This window comes from Pangasianodon hypophthalmus, chromosome 2, assembly GCF_027358585.1.
Source record: "Pangasianodon hypophthalmus isolate fPanHyp1 chromosome 2, fPanHyp1.pri, whole genome shotgun sequence".
Taxonomy (NCBI): domain Eukaryota; kingdom Metazoa; phylum Chordata; class Actinopteri; order Siluriformes; family Pangasiidae; genus Pangasianodon; species Pangasianodon hypophthalmus.
The window spans coordinates 18074480-18096208 of NC_069711.1; the positions used below are offsets into that span (position 1 = coordinate 18074480).

General features: G+C 38.6%; 1 protein-coding gene across 2 annotated transcripts in view; it reads right to left on the reverse strand.

Annotated features, from left to right (window-relative positions):
- Positions 1-21729, reverse strand: part of pkn2b (protein kinase N2b) — a 47756-nt gene that overhangs the window by 2811 nt on the left and 23216 nt on the right. For both annotated transcript variants that reach the window (XM_026917991.3, XM_053228071.1), the window contains exons 3-20: positions 18328-18473; positions 15061-15184; positions 12130-12284; positions 10859-11069; positions 9448-9633; positions 8944-9053; positions 6702-6845; positions 6509-6584; positions 5979-6156; positions 4702-4843; positions 4364-4500; positions 4163-4238; positions 3931-4022; positions 2775-2951; positions 1441-1503; positions 1287-1363; positions 949-1091; positions 105-212 (exon numbers count right to left, since the gene is read on the reverse strand). In XM_026917991.3, coding sequence (XP_026773792.3) covers positions 105-212; positions 949-1091; positions 1287-1363; positions 1441-1503; positions 2775-2951; positions 3931-4022; positions 4163-4238; positions 4364-4500; positions 4702-4843; positions 5979-6156; positions 6509-6584; positions 6702-6845; positions 8944-9053; positions 9448-9633; positions 10859-11069; positions 12130-12284; positions 15061-15184; positions 18328-18473 — 2345 coding nt within the window. The remainder of the gene's footprint in view (positions 1-104; positions 213-948; positions 1092-1286; positions 1364-1440; positions 1504-2774; positions 2952-3930; positions 4023-4162; positions 4239-4363; positions 4501-4701; positions 4844-5978; positions 6157-6508; positions 6585-6701; positions 6846-8943; positions 9054-9447; positions 9634-10858; positions 11070-12129; positions 12285-15060; positions 15185-18327; positions 18474-21729) is intronic.

The following is a 21729-nucleotide window of genomic DNA, read 5'->3' on the forward strand; positions in this document are numbered from 1 at the left end:
GTACACAGACATAAGACGTCGAATGCACACAACATTATCTAAATGCACAAATCATTTTCTCATATGATGAATGAGATTTGGGCCGTGGTTATATGAGAACGTACTCGTCTCATTATGGAGATAGCCTCTGTGGAGAGGAATCGTGGGTAACGGACTTCATCGTTGACAATGCTGTCAAACACTTCCTCTTCGTCATCACCTGGAAATGGAGACTGCAGGCACAGAAGAGAACAAAAACAAGTGTCAGGAAGATCATTCTGCTGTAATTTGTGAAGTAACTAATTATGCATTTACTCACATAATACAGGAAAAGATTTTCAAAATCCCTTTCACAAGAAACTAGTTGCAAGATGCAGCTTAAAACTGACTAAAACGTATCATCATTATTCAGTTAGTATTAGTTACCAATGTTTAGCCTGTTATTTACTATTATATCATGGCTATGAAAATACTTGTTTCTGACTGGCTAGCAGGAATGGGTAATTTCTTACATAACCTTTAATATAGAGCTGGTCAGAAATGTTAGTAGAGTTCTAAACCAATGCTCCTGATGTTATATTCAACAAGAACAGAGAGAAAGAACACTCTCTTAGGAATTGTAGCCTATTGATAGCTAAATGATGACAGCAAGTTTGCTATTTTCAAAGTTTCTAATTTCATTTACGAATAAGAAATACAGCCTTCACTTTTAAATGCTGATAAAGCCACATCCCCAAAATACATGCTAGAATGTCTGACTGCTCGTGCATAGTGTTGGTGGTCCACCTCATTCTCCTTTTCACAGCCTGAGTTACTGTAGCCTCTAAGCACAGAGATTTTGATAGCTGCCAAAATGTGATAAGAACATTGCCAAATATTACTAAAGGTATTTTGGCTTAAAAAAAAATCTGACCTCTCCATTAAGCCTGTTGAAAAGCTCAGCTAATCAGTTTCCAGTGAAATTCTCACCTCTCCAACCAACATCTCAAAGATGAGCACACCCAAACCCCACCAGTCCACAGCCCGTGTGTATGATGTTTCTGTCAGGACCTCAGGAGCCAGGAACTCAGGAGTGCCACAGAATGTACTCGTGCGATCTCTAAAGCCCATTCCTAAACACAGTAAGAGAAAAACAGCCAGAAATACTGTCAGTGTTACAGAAAATTTATTAATATCACAGACAATTAATCCACACCTTCTGATTCAAGAATTAAACTGCATTATAATGCATGCATGAAGGTCATGAATACTTTTTAAAGTATTCCAAGTGCCAAGATAAACCAGAGGGCACAGAGCAGCACACTTACCTTCTTTGCAGAGCCCAAAGTCAGCAATCTTTACATATCCTTCGGTATCCAGCAACAGGTTATCCAGCTTCAAGTCCCTGGTGGATCAAAATCATAATCACCTGAATCTCAGTTCAGAAGCTAAGTGTTCAGATTGTGTTTGAATGAAACATACCTGTATACTATTTTATGCTCGTGTAGAAACTGCAGGCCCAAGACCACACAGGCAGCATAGAAACTGCAACAGGAAAGACAAGGGGGGAAAACAGCATGTTAGTAGATAACAATTTCTTTACTATTGTGAGTCATGACCATGATATACTGGCCAATTTTTGGAAGCTGCATTGCCAGGGACTGTGGCCAAATATTAACTTATGGAAACGGATAAACACTTATCTGAGAAAATTAATCCTCCATCAGGCATTTTTGTAGTTGAAAAAGTTTAACTAAAAGAAATATCTAATGTTGTTTTAACTGATAAGTCTTTTGGAAACGTTCATTAGATGCCAGGAAAGCGTTTGCTTCTTCAGTTTTGCATTGGAGCGTTTAAGGCAGCTAAAATAAAGTACTGGAAGTTTCTCCCACCTAAAACCCAGACAACACTGTGAAGATATTTATTTAAAAATCAGTTAAATAACTTTGAATAATTGCAAGGATAGTGCATGTGAATTTGAAAGTGGAATTACAGATGAGTGACAAATTAAAAGGGGAAAAAAACAAACAAAGTGACTGCTATGCTGTATGAGATGTTTTACTGGTACAGTAAAGAGGAATGTGTCACTGTAAAATCAATACAAAGTTCTTCTGACCGATCACCTTTACCCTCTGATGAAATATTTCTATCCTGATGGGAATGCTCTCTTCCAGGATGACCCTGTGGTTTACAAGTATGAAAATGATATGAATCACATGCTATGGCCTTCACAGTCACCAGATCCAAACACAACTGATTGTGGACCAGCGTGTTAGACAGCGCTCTCTACCACCATAATCAAAACACCAGTTAAGAATGGTGTTCATCCCTCCAGTACTATTCCAGACACCTGTAGAAATCTGCTCTGGTGGTTTACCGAGACACCATAATATATTAATGACTGTATAATATAATATAATATAATATAATATACTACTGTATATTACTATCCAACTGCTTTCGTGTTGTCTTGTACCATTCCAGGAAAAAAGGAAGCTGTGATCTAAACAATATTTGCAAGTCTGTGTGAAATGCAGTTTGAGGCATATAATCAATGTGTTGGCAATGTGTACACTGAAATGATTTTGGGTGAGACAGATGTCCATTATTTGTTAGCTTAGCTAGTGCAAAACAAAAGAAGCAAACTACATTTGGAATAAGGCGAAAACTGGGTAAAGAAAATATTCTTCAGTCTATTCTTGTGTCTTGAGTCTCTATTACAGGATATTTGACAATAGGCTATTCACATTTCTTTCCCCCAAAAACATTCCTGTACATTTCCAGGTCTGAAAATGAATGTGAATGTGTTCACTCACACTGCACGTGGCTCTAAGAAGACATCGGCATGGATGTGCATCATCAGGTCCCCTCCTGCTGCATACTCCATTACAAAACAAACATGCTCCTTGGTCTGGAAGCAAGCAAAGAGATTGACCAGGAATGGGTGCCGGACACTGTTCACCGTCTCGAAGATCCTCTTCTCACACATCAGACTGTGGAACAAAATGCAGCGTCTCATTTCAGGGTGGAAAACTGGCACACATGAGCCATTTAATCAGACTGTTCAACATGCAAGAACCACGTAAGCAACACTCGCCAAATCAGTGTAACTGCTGGAATCAGCCATAGCCAGCACTTTGCTTAAAAACCCAGGTCCCAATGAATATCTTGCAGTGTGTTGGATTTAGATTAGTTTGCTGGTTTGGAAGGACAGCTAAATCATCCCACCTTGGCTAAGCAGTGTGGTTTTTTTTCCCCTAGACACTACTTATTGGCATTAAAGAGCATTAAAAAGCCCACGCTGAAACACATAAAATATCTTTAGATGGAAATATTTATGATGTACTAATTGAGTCTGGTGATAATTTGTTGGTTGATACCATGATTCTACCACTCTTGTGAGAATTCTGCACTTCTGTGCTGCTTTGATGTTACATGGGGTCCATGCTAGGAGAAATAAATTAGTGGTCAGGTTTTGCTGCATCTTTTCTCACTCATCATTTTTCACTGATGTTCAGTGTTATATTAGTGAGAAATCCAATGTACAAGTAGTGAAGACAGTAAATGTTGGACTCAAAGTTCAGTGCAGATGCAGTGTAATGCAGCTATACGATGCAGACAATTGGCTCGGCTAGTTAGTGATCTATGAGATGACACGCGTGATGGTGCTGATGTTAGATTCCAAATTGAAGCTTTGGAACCTGACCTGTTTGAGCAGAGTATACTGATGAGAAAGTGAGAAAGACGGACAGACTAAAGCACTGATGCATCACTCTCGAGGTAGAGATGAATTCCCACTGGCTCCACTATCATTAGGCAGTTGCACAGTATTGTGGGTAATGTAGGAAAGTGAAAACCGAACAAATTGCTGATGAAACTAACTATAAATTTTGATTTCCAAGTCAGAAATTGGATTTTTTTTCTCAATAACATTATGCAAACCCCATTTTTTTCCTGACGGGTCATTCATACCTGTCAACTTCATCACGAGCAACAATATCCCCTTTCTTCAGAGCTTTGATGGCAAACATTTCCCCAGTGCTCTTATATTCTGCCAGTAAGACCTGTTGAATAATTAAAAAGACCTGATGGAGGCAATGAAGCTCAAACACACACATGAAACTAACATAAATAATTCTTCTGACTACTGTTCAGACAGAATACTCTCAGTAAGGTAATGTACAATCAATTAAATGGCTTTTACCTTTCCAAAGTGTCCACGGCCCAGAACAGCCACACAAGAAAAGTCTTTGAGACTGAACTGGATGTCTGGCTCTTCTCTAAAAAAACAAGATAAATATGATTGAACTTGGTGGACATCAAATCTCAAATCAGTACAACTCAGTCTCTTGATGGAATGAAGCTGTAAAGGGTGTGTCCAGGAGAACACACATGGATATTGCACCTCGGATCAATATGGTGTTGCTCTGTAAGCTCCAGATCAGGCTGCTGAATTTCATCTTCCACCAGACTATCATATTCCGGCTTGGACACCGTACTGTTCCGGCTGTCATTCAGGAAGTCAAATGTGGCTAATGCATCCTGAGGGTAAAAAACCACTTACGATCAATCAGCAAAAACACAACACAGAACCCAACACATACTGGAAAAGTGTTATATATTAGAACAATCACTTTAGCACAAGGAGATAAATAACTAATTGAAGCAATTAATCTCCTGTTGTGCTTTGACTTTTGTGTATTGTGGCTGCATTTAGGACACCTATTTCCAAAAGTTCATTACCTGAACCTCCTTCCCATCAGGGATTTTGTTTTGTGATGGTGGTTCTTCTTCCTCTTCTTCTAGCTCAGCAGCAGGGGTGGGATGGCGTTTTGGAGGAGGAGTGGCGCCTTTGTCAAAGTCTAATTTGGTAACGGTCGGATCACTGAGAGAAAAGGTCAAAACACAACACTGCTGACAATGTGCCAATTTCCGTTTTAGTCCTGGCCCTTGGCCATGTTTAGGTCTGGAGTGTTTCTAGCCAAACCAGACGCCTCACTGGACGACATCTCATTAGAACATTCAAGTACAGATAAAGAGAGGGATTTAAATCACATGAACATCAAAACAGAAAAGGGTTACTATATTTTACCCACAGCAACTGAGAAGCCTCTCTCTTTATTCAAGATAAAGTATAATTAATATGATTCGGTCAGAAAATGAGAGGTTTGTTTTACGAGTTTTGGGTGAGCACACATCAGCATGAGAATTTAAAAGTTTGTATTTGGCCATGAACCAAATAAAAAGGCAAAGTATGTGTCTGAGAGCTGTGATGATTCACAGATAATAAAGAATCTTATTTATGGGATCATTTAACACTACAAATATGGGTTTACTTCACTTTGCTAATAGTCAATATGGCCATGTTTTTGATTTTTAAAAGCACTGTACTATTCAGCAGCAAATTATATAAACACATCATTTGTGATGTAGAATGGAAACAATCCACAAAACATTACTGCCAACTAAACAAGGGCAAAGTATTTTGCTTGAATTTGTCATGTGATCATGTGATTTTGGTAAGCAGCCATCTGAGCTTTGTCCATGCTTGTGTGGATGGATGAGAAATGAAGATAGAGTGGTTAACCATAGTGGTTATGAGTTCTCTGTCAGTGTCCAGAAGGTTGTGAGTTCAAATCCCAGGACTGGCAGAAAACCACAGTTCAGCCCCTTAATCTAGTCTCATAACCCTCAACTGCATGACATAGCATGACTATATCTAGAAGTCTAGCAAGCTTCACTGTTGTTGGAGTTTATTGGGACATCTTCCCTCCAAACATATGTCTAGATATTTTTAAATACCCTTTTAAAGAAACACAAAAACTATGTGTCTGTAACTCTGTGAGATATTAAAAATAAAACCATAGTAAGCATGGTAACAATCTGGCTAATATTTTTTTATCAAATTTAAAAAAAGCTGAGCTGTGCACAAACACAAGCAGCTACAGCAGTGGTCAGCAACTGACAAACTGTGGGCAACACCAGTGATAACCTCCCATATGGTGTGTACGTGTGCGTACCTGGACAGAGACGGCGAGTCTGGATGGCCGAGGATTGCTGTTTCAGGGCTCAGCGCTGATCCGAGCTCAGCCACCTGAGGACTGAAAGAATTGTTGACGGATGGGATTGCTCTTCTCATCAAACGCCCCCAAGTGGCAATGTTGATGTTCATCTGAGGTGCACGCAGGAACGTTTTACCTGGAGAGAGAAACCCAGAAACACATCACACTGGACAACAATATAGATTACATTTCCTATGAAGCAAACAACCATAACGTTGGTCAGTTAATCTAATCTGTGTAAATGAGGGTCAGTGAGAGCTCAGTGGTTAGGGTTCTGTACTAGTCACTGCATGGTTGGGATATCATATCTCACTGTTATCACTGGATAAAAGACCACCTTTAAAGGAATATATGACCTCAAATTAACTGATAATGTATACAATGTGTCTGCTGAAAGTTCCTTCACAACAAGGCAAAGCAAGGTATGACTCCTTTACCAAACTTACCATGGCAATCAATCATGGACATATTTATGATTACGAGCCTACCTTGCTGTTTTGAGAAGATTTTCTTTTGCCTTTGTAGTTTTGGTCGCCTCTCGATGACTGGATTGAAAAATGTAACCTAGGGTGGAAAATGAAAAAAATAAGTAACTACAAACAACTGGACATATTTTGTAATGCCTGTCATGCTTCATTAAGGCTAGAGTGTGTGTGTGTGTAAAGACAAACATGACAGCACCTCAGCAAACAGAGTTCCTTGAGGCTCCAGGTAGAGGCACATGCCGTGACGCTGGTTGTCCAGGAAGTCCTCCAGCCTTAGGAACTTAACAGCACACAGAGAGCGCCAGTCTCTCCAGTACACAGAGATCTCCAGCTCACGAGACTATGCAGAAAATAATAATTAATAAATAAATAAATGTAAAAAAAACTACAAAGTACAAAACACTAGCAAATATTTCTATGTGGGATTGAAAGAGAGTCACTGCCAGGTACAGTGTACAGTGAATTAAGGCTTTTGCTCTTTACTGCTTCCCAGTGCAGCTTTCTATACACAATGTTTACACAAACATATAGTTTAAACAACAAACAGATTAATAGTATACATGTTCTGAAAAAACAAATTACCAGGCTAAATTCTTTTTTTTTTTAAATATACAGTAAGGACTTATACCCAGTAAAAACCTTTTGTTGTTTAAGTGCAAATTATTGTACAATAATATAATTAAACACAAATTTCTGGACAGACATCACCATGCAGATCGCTGTAAAAATGATGAAAAGAGGCACAGTGAGCGTTACTTCGAGATGCGAGTTAAATAAAATCACTCAAATAGATTCACAGGACTCATGGGATCATGGATAAATCTGTACACACTTGGTCAATCAACTCGCAATTGCTGTAATTCCATGCAGGATGAAATATGTAAGCATGACTAATACATAAGCACTGGAGAGGAACAATCACACTACAGAGAATGAAAGACCTGAACCAGGTCAAACCTGTGGTACACGATATGGCCAAAAGTATGTGGACACCTGACCATCACACCCATATGTGCCCATTCTAAAACCATGGGCATTAACATGGAGTTGGTCCCAACTTTGCTGTTATAACAGCCTCCACTCTTCTGGGAAGGCTTTCCACTAGATTTTGGAGTGTAGCTTCAGGGATTTGTGCCCATTCAGCCATAAGAACAGTAGTGGAGTTGGGCACTGCTGTCAAGTGAGGAGGCCTGGGGCAGATTCAGCGCTGCAGTTCATCCCAAAGGTGTTCAATCTTTGGGGTTGAGGTCATGGCTCAGGCCACTTGATTTCTTCTACACCAAACTCGGCAAGCCATGTCTTCATGGACCTCGTTTTGTGCATTTGGGCACTGTCATGCTGGAACAAGTTTGGACTCTTTAGTTCCAGCGAACGGAAATCTTAATGCTACAGCATACAAAGACATTCCAGACAATTGTGCACTTACAACTTTGTGGCAACAGTTTGGGGAAGGACAACATATGGGTGTGATGGTCAGGTGTCCACATATGTTTGGCAATATAGTGTATTTCCTGATTGGCAAGGGGTATGGCTGCAGTGTGTGTATAGGAACATGGGCATTCTAATGTGTTTTAGGGGATTATGGTTGGTGATCAGTGATCAGACATTATTTAAAACAGGGCAAAAAAAGAAAAAGAAAAGGAAAAAAAAAAGATGCAAATGGACATTGGATTGCTATTGCATCAACCACAGTGCCTCCAGCGGGTGTCTGACACGCACTGATCGGATCTCAGGCAGTAAGGTGTTAAAATAAAATTCTTTGCATGGGGCATTAGGGTGAAAACATGATATGATGGAATCATATCAAAAAGCAAAAGCCCTTGGAGTCATGATGCAATTCTAAAGTGAAATATTAGAATTTTTCTTTCAGAACTGCACAAAAGATTTTGTTAGCTGGACTTTTCAGGCATTATTTTATCATTCAGGCATGCAACATAAATCAGGACAGTGAGTGTCAGGGTGTAATCCTTCCATGTGTCCAGTGTTTTCAGGATAGGAGCCAGTATAAAGAGCTTACTCAAGGTGAAAGAATAAATGACTAAATTTAGGTGCTGCAAGTACATTTTGCAAACCCTGCACCCAGCCAATGATAGACATCAGCTGCTACTGCAATTGCTGCAAACACAACAGCTGGTTGTCATTAATGACAAATAGATGTGGACAACAAGCCTGTCTTCAGCAGAGAAAAAAACAAATGCAGGTTGTACAGTAAAGTCATTGGTCAATCCCACACCTGCCATGTTGTCAGCTGGCCAACTTCCCACATTCTAGTTAGCAGGCTTATTTGAATGCTGCATGTAAGAAATCTGATCATAATGCACACAGAACACAAATGGTGATGTATATAAATACTGGGTGATTAGATCAGCTAATTTGTTATCCAAATAATATCCAGATACAGCATCATATGTTAAGGTGTGCATGGAGTGTTTGATTACCCGATCGAGCTCCAGTGTGAATTTCTGGTCCCAGGACTGGTTGCTGATTGGTCTCCAGTTCGTCTGCCCCACGACTGTGTTGTCCAGTTTCAGAACAGCACTGATCTCATCTGAAGATACAACACAAATACTGCATTTTATATTGCTTAGTATAAAGCCATAACAAATGCTTTAACAAGTTTTCAAATATTTTACTAATTTTAAATAGAAGTCTGATTTCGTTTCCAATAAAACAGCAACTTCAAAACCGCTCTACTATGGAAAAAAAATATGCCAAAACAGTCTATTACTGGAGAGACATATTACTGAGTTAGATAGCTAGCTAAGTTGGTACTTCAGTCAAGTGCTGAAGCTGTATACGGAATATTCTTTTCTGTCAGTAGCATTTAGTCACCAAGTGCCAAGATGTCCAATGTTTTTTCAACTGCACCGGGGTTAGAAACTCTTTCCATATCTCCATCAATCATTTTATTCCGAAAAGAAGAAATGCTGAAGGCACTCAACTGGACAGCTCGTCAGCTTTGGAGAGGTTTCTGCTGCTGCCTGATTTGTTCTTGTTTGTTCGGCTCATGAAGGAGGAGCGCGTTTCACTCGGGCTCCAGCCAGGCAGGGACACAGATGCTGCTTTAGACCGGCCTGGAACATTCTCCAGCAGATCCTGACAGCCCATGAGCCTCACCTCCAATGTTCCTGTACACAGCACAGACAGAGAAAAAGTATTACTAAAAAGTGTCACAAAAAGTCACAGTCTATTCTACTGAATATACTACAACTGATTATTCAATATTAACTGTTGATCAAAATCCAGAGATGCATCTGCTGAGGTTTCTCTATCTTTTCTCAGAAAGAACATGTGATGATCTCACACGTACACATGGGTTTAGCGTATTGCTAGTGTGTAAGAAGTCAACTATAATTCACAAATTAGCCACACAGCAGATCTTCATGCTTACTATACCACTACTGTAAGTTATCAAGACTAACAATATAACAGTTTGTCAGTGAGCGCGCTATTAACTTCTGTGATATATTTGTCTTCTATTCCAGCACATAAATAGCTGCAATAATTATTGCTCCAAGTAGACAGTGATGGCTAACGAGACAGCCTGCTCAAAATGAAAGATTTCCAAGCACATCATTTATTTTCAGTGATGAAACATATTGTCTGCCAAGTGACACTATGATGGATCTATTGGAAGAAAACAAAAATTATTCAGCTCCCCAAACCAAAACCACTGGCCAAACTTCAATTTTAGGTCTGTCTGGAGTTCTGATGTCATTTCTGCAATAACTTCAAAACCACACACTCTTCTAACTGCAAAAAAAATGACATCAAGTGGAAACACCTTGAATATAGTCAAATCTATCTAATATTTCCTATTATCAGATTACAATAAACCAAATATAAGATTATTAAACCTATTTCAAGTCATTTGTTCTCATTTCAAGCTTGAATTAGTCTTGTTCTATTGGCAGATAATAGGCTCATATTAAGCATTTATTTCTAAAAAGAAACAAAATTATCTGCCAACAGAATAAGAAACCTACAAGCTTGAAATGAGTAATGTCCAGAAATAGGTTTACTGACCTTACAATAAGATCTTAGAATAAGAAATACTAGATAAATTTGACTATATTTGATATTTTCACTTGCTAAGATGACATTTTTTTGCAGTGCTCTAATACCTGGGGGTCAAAAAATACACAAAATAGATCATTATAAAATCAGTTTTGTGACTGGTACAGCATTGTTTTAACAACATAATTGTTTAAGATTTCCCCATCATGGTATAACCTTCACCCTTTAGTGTATAATCATCAGCTCGAGCAGGCATGTCCACCTGATTGCAGGTGGTCGAGAAAGAGAGAGAGTGTGTGTGTGTGTGTGTGTATGTGTGTGTGTGTGAGAGATTACCTGTGAGAGCTGCTGGTTTAGCCACAGTGCTGTACTGGTTGTGGGAGGAGATGATGCTCTGGCGTGGACTCTGAGGAGTGGCCATCATGAGGAGCTCTTCTGAGATCAGACTGGCCTTTGGGTGGCTCTGCGGCAGCTCGCTCAGCCTCTGCTCCAGAGAATACCTCAGCAGATCCAGCTTCTGACTCGACTCGTTAAAGCGTGCCTGGGCCTAAAGTCAGATTTACATCAGTCACGTCACGGCTGTGCATCAAACGTACACATTTATACATCTGATTAACATACTGCCACTTTTGTTACTATTTTTGTTTACTGCACAATTAAAGACTAGTGAATTCACCATTTCATTTTCTTACACACTTTCCAGAACTACTTGTATTTCATCACATAATACACCTGTGAAATTATGATCATCATTCTTTACTAAAACAAATGCAAAAAAGTGTATTATCACATGATCTGTGAACAGAACATTTTTGATTAAGTGATGAAATAACAGGAAAAAGTCTTAAAGCATTTAAAATAATAAATTTGAGTGGAACCGTATAAGACGGTGAACTGAACAAGTTGGAAGGTCATACAGACATCAGGTTTCAGTGTAATATTGAAGTGTTACACTGAGAAATAATGGGCTTTTATCAGGAGGTCATGAACCAAAGACTCTTTAATGTCTGGCTCACATTCCACATAGTGTTGTTACAGCATCTTTGAGAATTCACACTGCAATGTGAACACAATTATGCCAAGGCTGAAGGACAAAGAAGCCCTGCACTTTTCTCAGACACGATGGGTTTAATGTCCAAAGTGTGCTTTAAGAAGTTCAAAAAGCAAACTCTGGACACCAAACTTGTCTTGGCTGACTAACTATGTTAACTATACTATAGTACTTAACTATACTTAACTATAGTAACTCCGTCTGATGCAATTACACCTGCATCCTATGCCTGCTATCCATCACATCTAACAGCTCAAAACTTTATATATTAGCTCTATTTAGCTAAATATTTTTAGCTTAACATTTGATAGTAGTTTTTTTTTTTTTTTTTTTTAAATTACTGTACACATCATGTTTGATTTTTTTGGTCATTATTTTTATTTCCTTACTTTTTAAAATTTTATGTAATTTTAGGTTATTTCATTGTACTTTCTGCTTTTGCACATGAAATGAGTTGCAACTGAAATGGGTGAAATGAATACAAATATTTAAAAAGGTTCTAATTTTATTTATATTTTTGTCATAGAAAAATTAGACTGTGGTGAACTGAACGCACCTCTGAATGAGCTTTTTTCTCTGTAACTTTCCCTGAGCCGAGCAGCTTCATGACGTTCTTGGCTCCCTCGGCCACGGCAGACTCGATCCGGCAGTGATGTCGCAACTCCTCCAGCCGCAGGTCCAGAGGACTGATTATAGACTTGTTCGCAGGCACTGCAGGGTTAAAGGTCACCGACATTAGCTTCAGCATATAGCCAGACAAAGCTTCCTATAAAACCATGTACTTAACAGTTCAGGAAGGATGCAAACATTTTAATGAATGTAATGGTGAAGGTAATGAATGAACAGGTTCCGTGTTGTACACAGATCTCTCCTTTTAAAGGTTGTACTAGGGGTGGGTGATACGGCCAAAACTTTACATCATGATATTACTGAATGTAATCAACAATTGCCATGCTACACATCACAGATATTTTTTTGCTTTGGTATACATCTTTTTAGAATCAAACCGATTACACCCCATGTTTTTAACTCATTTAAGTTTTTTCCATCTCATCGATTTAGGGATCCACCTCCTGTGAAGTGTTGTCTCCTGTGAGGACAACACTACCATATTTGCAACTGTCCCATGAGGACAACACTACTGTATTTGCAGCTGTCCCGTGAGGACAACACTAACATATTTGCAACTGTCCCATGAGGACAACACTACTCTATTTGCAGCTGTCCCGTGAGGACAACACTACCATATATGTAGCTTTCCTGTGAGGACAACACTACTGTATTTGTAGCTTTCCTGAGGGGACAACACTACTGTATTTGTAGCTGTCCCGCGAGGACAACACTACCATATTTGTAGCTTTCCTGAGGGGACAACACTACTGTATTTGTAGCTGTCCCGCGAGGACAACACTACCATATTTGTAGCTTTCCTGAGGGGACAACACTACCATATTTGTAGCTGTCCCGCGAGGACAACACTACCATATTTGTAGCTTTCCTGAGGGGACAACACTACTGTATTTGTAGCTTTCCTGAGGGGACAACACTACCATATTTGTAGCTTTCCTGAGGGGACAACACTACCATATTTGTAGCTTTCCTGAGGGGACAACACTACCATATTTGTAGCTGTCCCGCGAGGACAACACTACCATATTTGTAGCTTTCCTGAGGGGACAACACTACTGTATTTGTAGCTGTCCCGTGAGGACAACACTACCATATTTGTAGCTTTCCTGTGAGGACAACACTACATTATTTGTAGCTGTCTCATCCTAAACCATCCTCTTGTTGGTGGCTTTTAGACAAGTTTTGTAGCAGTGGTTACACTCAGATTTATCAAAAATTTCTGACACTGCCAGAACCTTGTCTATCGCTATCTTAGGTCACAATAACACTAAATCCGTGAGCAAATTACATTATGTGATCTGAGACCTCTGAGCTCAACTTCCAAGCAATGAATCTTTTACACTATGTCTGTGACAATAAAAGTGAGCTGAAATCAATAAAGTGTAAAGCAGGCTTTAGACAGCTAAGGTTAAGGGCATCATTAACACCCTAGCTAGCTAACTGGCCACAAGGAGAATAAAATCACCAAGACACCCATTCCCATCTGTCTCTCACTCTTCAGCATAGTAACAGACATGGCTTTACATACAACATCTGGGAAATGCTCATATGAATGAATGCTCTGAAGAGACCTTACTCAGCTGGGTGCAACAAGAAAGGTTTTAGGCTAATATATGACCTGCTTTTGTAGTTTTGCTGAACTATATTGGTATTTGAAATGTTTAACTGGTTGCCAGAAAAGAAAAACAATAAGACTCCCACTGAAGGTGACCCTTAAATATGGTTGCAGTCAAAATGTCCCATTTCTACTAAAAAGTCAACAACACTCAAGAACAATTTATATTAGCAAATCTGAAACTAGAAGCTGATGTTATTGGCGGCCTCATTTCTTCTATCTCTCATTTACACACAGATGCCAACTGGAGGATGCCCAAACACAGGAAGGGTGTTTAGGACTGATAACAGGAGGCAATATGAGTTACTCGGTATTACCGTAAGCTCTAAATTAGGGCTTTCACTGTTGATTATTTTGGTAATCAAGTAATCTGATTATTTTTTTTTACTGAATTAATTGAGTAACTGGATTTTTTAAAATTCAATTTTCAATAATTCAACAATAAGTTCACTTAAGATAATTATTAATCTCGCCAAACTAAATACAATTTGAAAGGTTCTATCACTCAATATCCGATATTTGACCACTGTTTTACGATAGAAATGCTACAGTGATTATAATTCCTTGATTTGGAAACGTGCAAACTCGAAGTGGGAGTTATGACCTTATTATGAAACACGCGATGAACAGTAATGTGCACATATTGATGTATTCACATGTTTACTTCATATATGGTCAGAGATAATTATCATTTCTGTCTACTTTATATTAAATTGTGCGATCTGACAGGCATTTAAGTGTTGAAAAACTTTTTCATGATGCGATGCGAATTTATCATACACATCACACCTATCATACATACCATACACATCATTTTCGTGATTGTGCTTAAAACAGGTTTGCAAGATAAGATTATTCAAAATTATTCAAATCTAGTAGTGAATTTGCTGTGCTGTGTCTGGCGGCGGATTTGTGAAACCTGGATGTCGCCTTTTCAAGTGCTGCAGCATTGAAGGTGTGCTGTTATGGTATTGAAGTTCATTTTTGCAGTGATGGCAGACAACAACATGGTTTTTCACATCTAATGTAAAATGTTCCCACACAGCTGACAACCTTTGCCGTGCCTCCACCATTTTGCCGAATGCTTGAGACAGTAATCGAGGATTTTTTTAAAAATCGTGTACTTTAATTTAATCGAGTAATCCTGACAGCCCTACTCTAAATACATGACCTGGTTTAACAGCACATCCATTACTAAATAGTGAGCAGAGCTACAGGTTTAAGAGCCTCATTAACCCTTACCTTCATTATTCTCATAACTCATCTCATTGGTCTGACTCGCTTTGAGGATCTGCATCCGGATGAATTCAATTTTGGTCTTGCTGTCCTGGAGCATTTGCTGGGCCATGGCAAGCAGCTTACGATCCTGTAAAGGAAAGGAAAAGAAAACATCAAAAAGCTTTTCTTTAATCTAAAGCTTGTCTAGTTCAGAAATAATGCTTAAAGTCTTATCCTGGTATAAAAGGCACACACACAAAGACACTATATTTAACATTAACTGTAACAGTAAAGAAATCACTTTATTTCTCAAGCCACATATTTGTCATGTTTTGCTCATCACACCGAGTGCAAAGATCACAATGCTGTTTACTTCTAACAGTACACAAGTCCAACGAATGTAAATATGTCAGACATCTCTGAAGTGCTGCTTTTCCTTTTGACAGCCATAAACGCAGACATCACCTCAGGAGCCTTTCCGGCAGGAAGTGCTTTCCACTTCCACAGGAAGTCCTGCATGCGTACTCCTCCATGTTATTTCACTATTAGTTACCCATAAAATAAAAAGGAATTCTGCAAACTGATGAAAGCCAGTTATGAGTCATTAGTATGCCAAATGTCATGTTTTCATAAATGTAGCTAGGCAGCTGCCAATACTTAATTTTCATATCAAAATAATTGCCTAATATTTTATCATGCTTTACGATATTATCCTCACATTTGGATTCCTTTTAGCTTCCTCACACCTAGTGTGTTTTATATGTGGAACTGCTCAGTGGCTTCTCAGCTTAAATGAACAAACGCTGATTGTACAGCGGTAGTAATGTGACAGGTGAAAACAGTCCTAAACATAATAAACAAAAATACACAAGTGCCATTAACTGTTTTTCCAGGAGCTATAGCAACAATAATATTCCTATAAACACAAGCTCACATACAGTGGACATTTTGTAAAAATGTTCCAAGTCCCATTCATTAGAGGTACACACACCTCATTCACATCACTCAAGGAACAGAATATAAAGGGCTCAGTACATGACAGAAAGCCCTGGTTGTCCTTTATGCCAAGTTGACACTCTATGATTTTCATCTCGGATTGCTGTACTGCGCACGCTACATGACTTATCACTTGCAGTCTGTTGTTTTTGGATGTAGCAGTGTGCACACTACATGAGCGATCACAGATGAGGCTCACACACTACACGATCCTTCACCTGGAAGCATGCCTTATCCCCAAATCCCACTTTCTCACAGAAATAAATATGAGAGCTGTCCATCATATGACTGTCAAGAGCAATTGGCTGTGGCAGCTGTTTCTGCATATTTTTTGTACTGAAACAAGAAAAATGAAAAATAAGAAAAATATGTGGAGGAAGGCTTGGTTGTGGAGACGCAACCAATGATTGTTCTGCAAAGAGAGAACAAAGAGGAAAATTGCAAAGAAATGTAGCTATTTTTATAATCAGGAATCCCTTTTTTCTTTGTTGTTGTTGTTTTTCACTGTTCCTAACAACCATTCTGGCATGACATGCCAAATAATTTAATTACAGAGCCAATATTTTCCTGCTTATATTTTGCCCTTGTTCTCCCAAACAAATAGAAGGATGATTCAAGATGGTTGAGAAAATCGGGTCACTATACCGCTCACAAATCCCCAAAATTATCCTGCATTCGTTTTACATCGGGAGTAGGAGATCAGAACTTGCAATTATGGCATTTACAATTTCCATGCATTCGAGATACAAAGTGGGGAAAAAAACATGGATGTATCCGTTTTTGTCTTTTGTTAGCAACAAATTAGCCAGCTACATTAGAATAACATACATCATTCATATCACTATTATATTATATATTTACCTCTCGAAACAATGAAATGTATTGTCAATGTTACAGACTTAACAAGTTTATACATCTGTATGTTGATTGGTCTAAAGCAAATAATAGTACTTTGTTTACTGGGCTGTGAGTAGCCATGTTAGTTTGCTGTCACTTGCTGAACTCGGGGTTGAAGAGACCACCCTGAGATTCCAAGCAGGAGTTTTTCCTAGTTGGACTGCGGAAATTCTGAGTTACGAGTTTTAGATGAATGCAGCATTAGTCTGCAACAGGGAAACCGGGGTAGCGTGCATTCAGCATTAAACTGATCCTTGGTTCCATATTTATTTACTGTGTAGGGAGTTAGCAATGCTGGGAAACTTTAATAAACTTCCTTCTTTTAATGACAACTACTGATGTTATTTCACTTATGCCTTCGGTTAAAAAAAAAGAAAGAAATTATTTTAATTTTCAGCTTTGCTGCTGGTAAATATGTACACTTAATATACACTCAAAGCCACCCAGAGGCCACCTACCTTGTACCAACACTCGCTAATTTATCAAATACATAAACCATATAGATAACTGCACTACAGCAATATGATACCATTATCATTATAGAAGTACATCATGACCCACTTTTCTATGTATCGCCATTATCATCAGGTGTCAGCGCTTCTATAACTTTTTGTTACTCATTGTTAAAAGTCACTTACTGCACTTTCACAAAAGTTTTTTTGTACCGATTGTTTCATTGTCCCTACATGTCTTTGTGAAATACTTACATTTTATAGATGCTGGATAAAAATTCGTGAACCTATAGTGTCACTTTGATAGCAAAATTATACGCAGTGATACATTAGCATAATCAAAATGGCTTGAAATATTATGATGAGTTTTTTCATGACAGCAGAAGCACTCGTAACGATATAACAAGCTATGACTGGTTCAGAACGTGGACCAAATATCTCTTGGTCCTGAAGTGGTCCTAAACTTCTTGTGTCAGTGACAAGAAAGTAAATGTACCATTTCTCTTGCTCTTACCATGAGACATTTAAACGTTCTGTACCAAATTATCATATGGCACATAACCAGTTATGCACACACATAATAGACATGTTACTAGGCTTCATAACTCTTCCATTATAGAGCTCATTTGGCCCATGAGCTGCTCTTGTCAGTTTCCTATTATGTATTTAAAAAGTAATTTCACCCCACACTACTGGCTCACATCTGTTTTCATTTCAGTACATACAGCCTGTCTTAGAGATCAAAGAGACAGATGTGGAGGAAGATGGATTTGTACCAGTTCAGCTGAACTATTGTTAAGAAAATCTTCAGACTGTTTGTTCTAAAATGGTAGTTACTTGCCACTTCACATCATCCAGGAGCTTTCAAATCATCCACTTCATCATGAAGACTCATGCACTTCATCGGCCCGACACCCAGACTAAGAGCAATTCAGAAGCACACTACCTTGTAGGAACCGTTGGAGTACATCTGTATCATATTCTCAGCACCCTGCTTCACTTTGAGCTCGATGTCGTTCTGCTTCTTAAGAGCAGCCAGACGACTGCTGTTGGTGCTGCATGGAGTGTCTGGAGTCAAAGGGCACTCTGAAACTTAAGAAAAAAAAAATCACTGTTAGAATAGATGACAAAAGTACCTCATAATTTACAGGTAATTTATCACATAGACCTTGGCTGTGGGAAATAAACTAGACTATACTATAAAGGCTGCTTTCACACCTTTTTTCCTCAACCACAAGTGCACACTTTTCCATAATCCTTTGTGAAGCGACTGCAATGTGTTTTTACTCACATAATTGTTCAACTTCTTAGAAAAGAGCCAAGTGACAAGTGTTAATTTTACCTTCAGACCAATCAGATTGCCAATTTGGGGGACAAGTAAGAAAAACAAACATGGAGGAAAGAGAGTTGGGTAAAATGATTTCAATATTCCATAAAATAGCAACTTGTCTATATTTTTGAACCAATCCTTATTTAATCTTTATTACTACAATTAATAATTCTAATCTAGATAGCAAACTAGGATAGCCAGTCAGCCAATACTAGCTAGGGCTGATAAGAGCGTTGTGTTATGATTACACTGTAGGTGTCACGTGAGCTACATTTTTTCATATTAGCACATATATAACTTTAAAAAATAACTTAAAAAAATAATAAAGCAAAGAGTGAAAGCAGCCTAGAGTGACAGAAAATATGTCACCCAATGAGGGTTGTTGAGTTCGTTCAGTATTAAACAGGGCTGTAGCAGTTACTCTTAAAATTGAATAATCTACTGAGTATTAGGTGATCATCAACTAAACTGAAGATTATTCCCTGTTGCAAAAACAACCACTGTAAATTAAAATGAGATATTTGACTATTCTGAATAATGACGCAAGAAACTTGAAATTGGTATTGAGCAGGTGCTTTTGTGTTAATGTTTGTGCATTATAGAAGTGCTGCTATGAAAAGGCTTTTGTGGCTTAACTGCATTAGGTGTAGAGGTACACTTCTCCACATTTTTCAGTCATTCAAAATGTACATTTTGTTACATTAATGAAAGTCTTAGTCTCATTAATTTTGTTCACTATAAGAGTCTAAACATTGCATGTTGCTCCAAAGTGTGATGCTAATACAGCTGCTTCACATATTAGGAGATGTAGACAATATGTTTACATTTACATTTATTGCATTTGGCAGACGCCCTTATTCAGGGCTACTTACAATTATCTCAATTATACAACTGAGCAGTTGAGGGTTAAGGGCCTTGCTCAAGGGCCCAGCAGTGGCAGTTTGGTGGTGCTGGGATTTTAACTCTCAACCTTCCGATCAGAAGTCCAATGTCCACATATGTCCACATCAAATCCACATCACATCAAAACATTTCTATAGGATTCACTCAAAATGTCAGTGAAGTGGTATAAAACAATGTGATTAAAAAAAAATTGTGTTATCTAACATCTATAAAATGTTCATTCTGTACGTTAGAAAGACAGCCATCTTTGTACTATGATATTAGTTTGTGCTTGGCCCCCGAAATATTTCCCACAGTTCAGACCTCAGGGCTGGGTTTTCCAGACAGGGATTAAGCTCAGCATTAGACTAGAGAGTGTTTATAAATGAACAACCCCCATGACAGTGTAATTTAGTCTAAGACACGGATTAAGCTGTGTCTGGAAGACTGACTGAAACTACACTATAAAGCTCAGGATAATATATAAAAAAACCAACACTGAAGACATCAGTCAATGTGGCAAGAGCGTGACGTTAGCAAGACAAAAAAGCTAACAGATTTTACACAGCCAAGACTGAGCTAAACAGTTCATTTCTAATGCTAACGGTTATTCAGTGTTAACTGGGACATTATCTGTATCTTCACTGCTAGGTTTTGGCTTTGTGTGCTCGCAATGAAATGTATAAAAAGTTAGCAAGAGCAGAGTCAGAGTCAGAGTCAGGGTCAGGGTCAGGGTCAGGGTCAGCACAGCAAGCCAGAGAACTAGTGTTCACTGGAGTCTGGTACATTTCTTCAATAAATGTAAACAAGAGCTGTCTACTTTGCCCTTCAACAAACACAACACTTTTCTCATTTATTCACCATATTAACTGCTTCAAAAAACTCTTTGCCAACTTTTAAAGACAGGATTCTGTGAACTTTATTCAGTCCACTGACTATATTTTGCTCTAAAAAGTGTCATTGTGAAGTACATTTCTTTCCCCCTCACATAAACATGAATTAATTAATGGTTTTACTTAGTCTCATTAAAATATTACAATTTAGGAACCAGTACAAAAAGCTAATTAATAATAAAAACAATAATTAATCCTGATCCTGACCTTAACGTTGCTAACTTAATAACCTGCTAACTATAATGTGAACTCACAAAGCCAAAACATTACCAGTTATGGTACAGATAATGTCCCAGGTTTTAAAACCCTGAATAACAGTCAGCATTAGAAATTAATTATTCTGCTCAGTCTTTGCTGTGTGAAATCTGTTAGCTTTATTTATTTATTTTTTTTAACAACTTCCTAAAGATGTTCTATTGGTTTCAGATCCTGTGACTGAGAAGGCCACTGAAGAACACTGCACTCATTGTCATTTTCATGAAACCAGTGTGAGATGACTTTTGTTTTGTGACATGGTGCATTACCATGCTGGAAATAACCATTAGTGTAAATTGTGGCCATGAACAGATGCACATGTTCAGCAACAATACTCAAATAGGCTGTGGCATTCAAGCGATGACTGATTAGTGTTAATGGGTTAATAAAGAGTGCCAAGAAAACATTCACCACACCATTACACCACCTCCACCAGGCTGGACTGTTGACATGGCAGGTTGGGTCCATGGATGCATGCTGCTGGGGCCAAATTCTGACCCTACCATCTGTGTGCCTCAGCAGAAATTCAGATTCATCAGACCAGGCTACGCTTTTCCAGTCTTGAACTGTCCGGTTTTGGTGAGCCTGTGCCCAGTGCAGCCTCAGCTTTCTGTTCTTGTCTGACAGAAGTGGAGCCCGACATGGTCTTCAGCTGTTGTAGCCCATCCGCCTCAAAGTTTAATGTGTTGTGCATTCTGAGATGCTTTTTTGCTCACCACAGTTGTACAGAGTGGTTGTCTGAGTTACTGTAGCCTTTCTGTCAGCTCAAACCAGTCTGGCCATTCTCTTTTGACCTCTCTCATCAACAAGGCGTTTCCATCTGCATTTCCATTTGTTCTTTATCGCACCATTCTGAGTCAACTCTAGAGACTGTTGTGCGTGAAAATCCCAGGAGATGAGCAGTTATAGAAATACTCAAACCAGCCCATCTGGCACCAACAATCATGCAACGGTAAAAATCACTGAGATTTATATTTATGGCATTTGG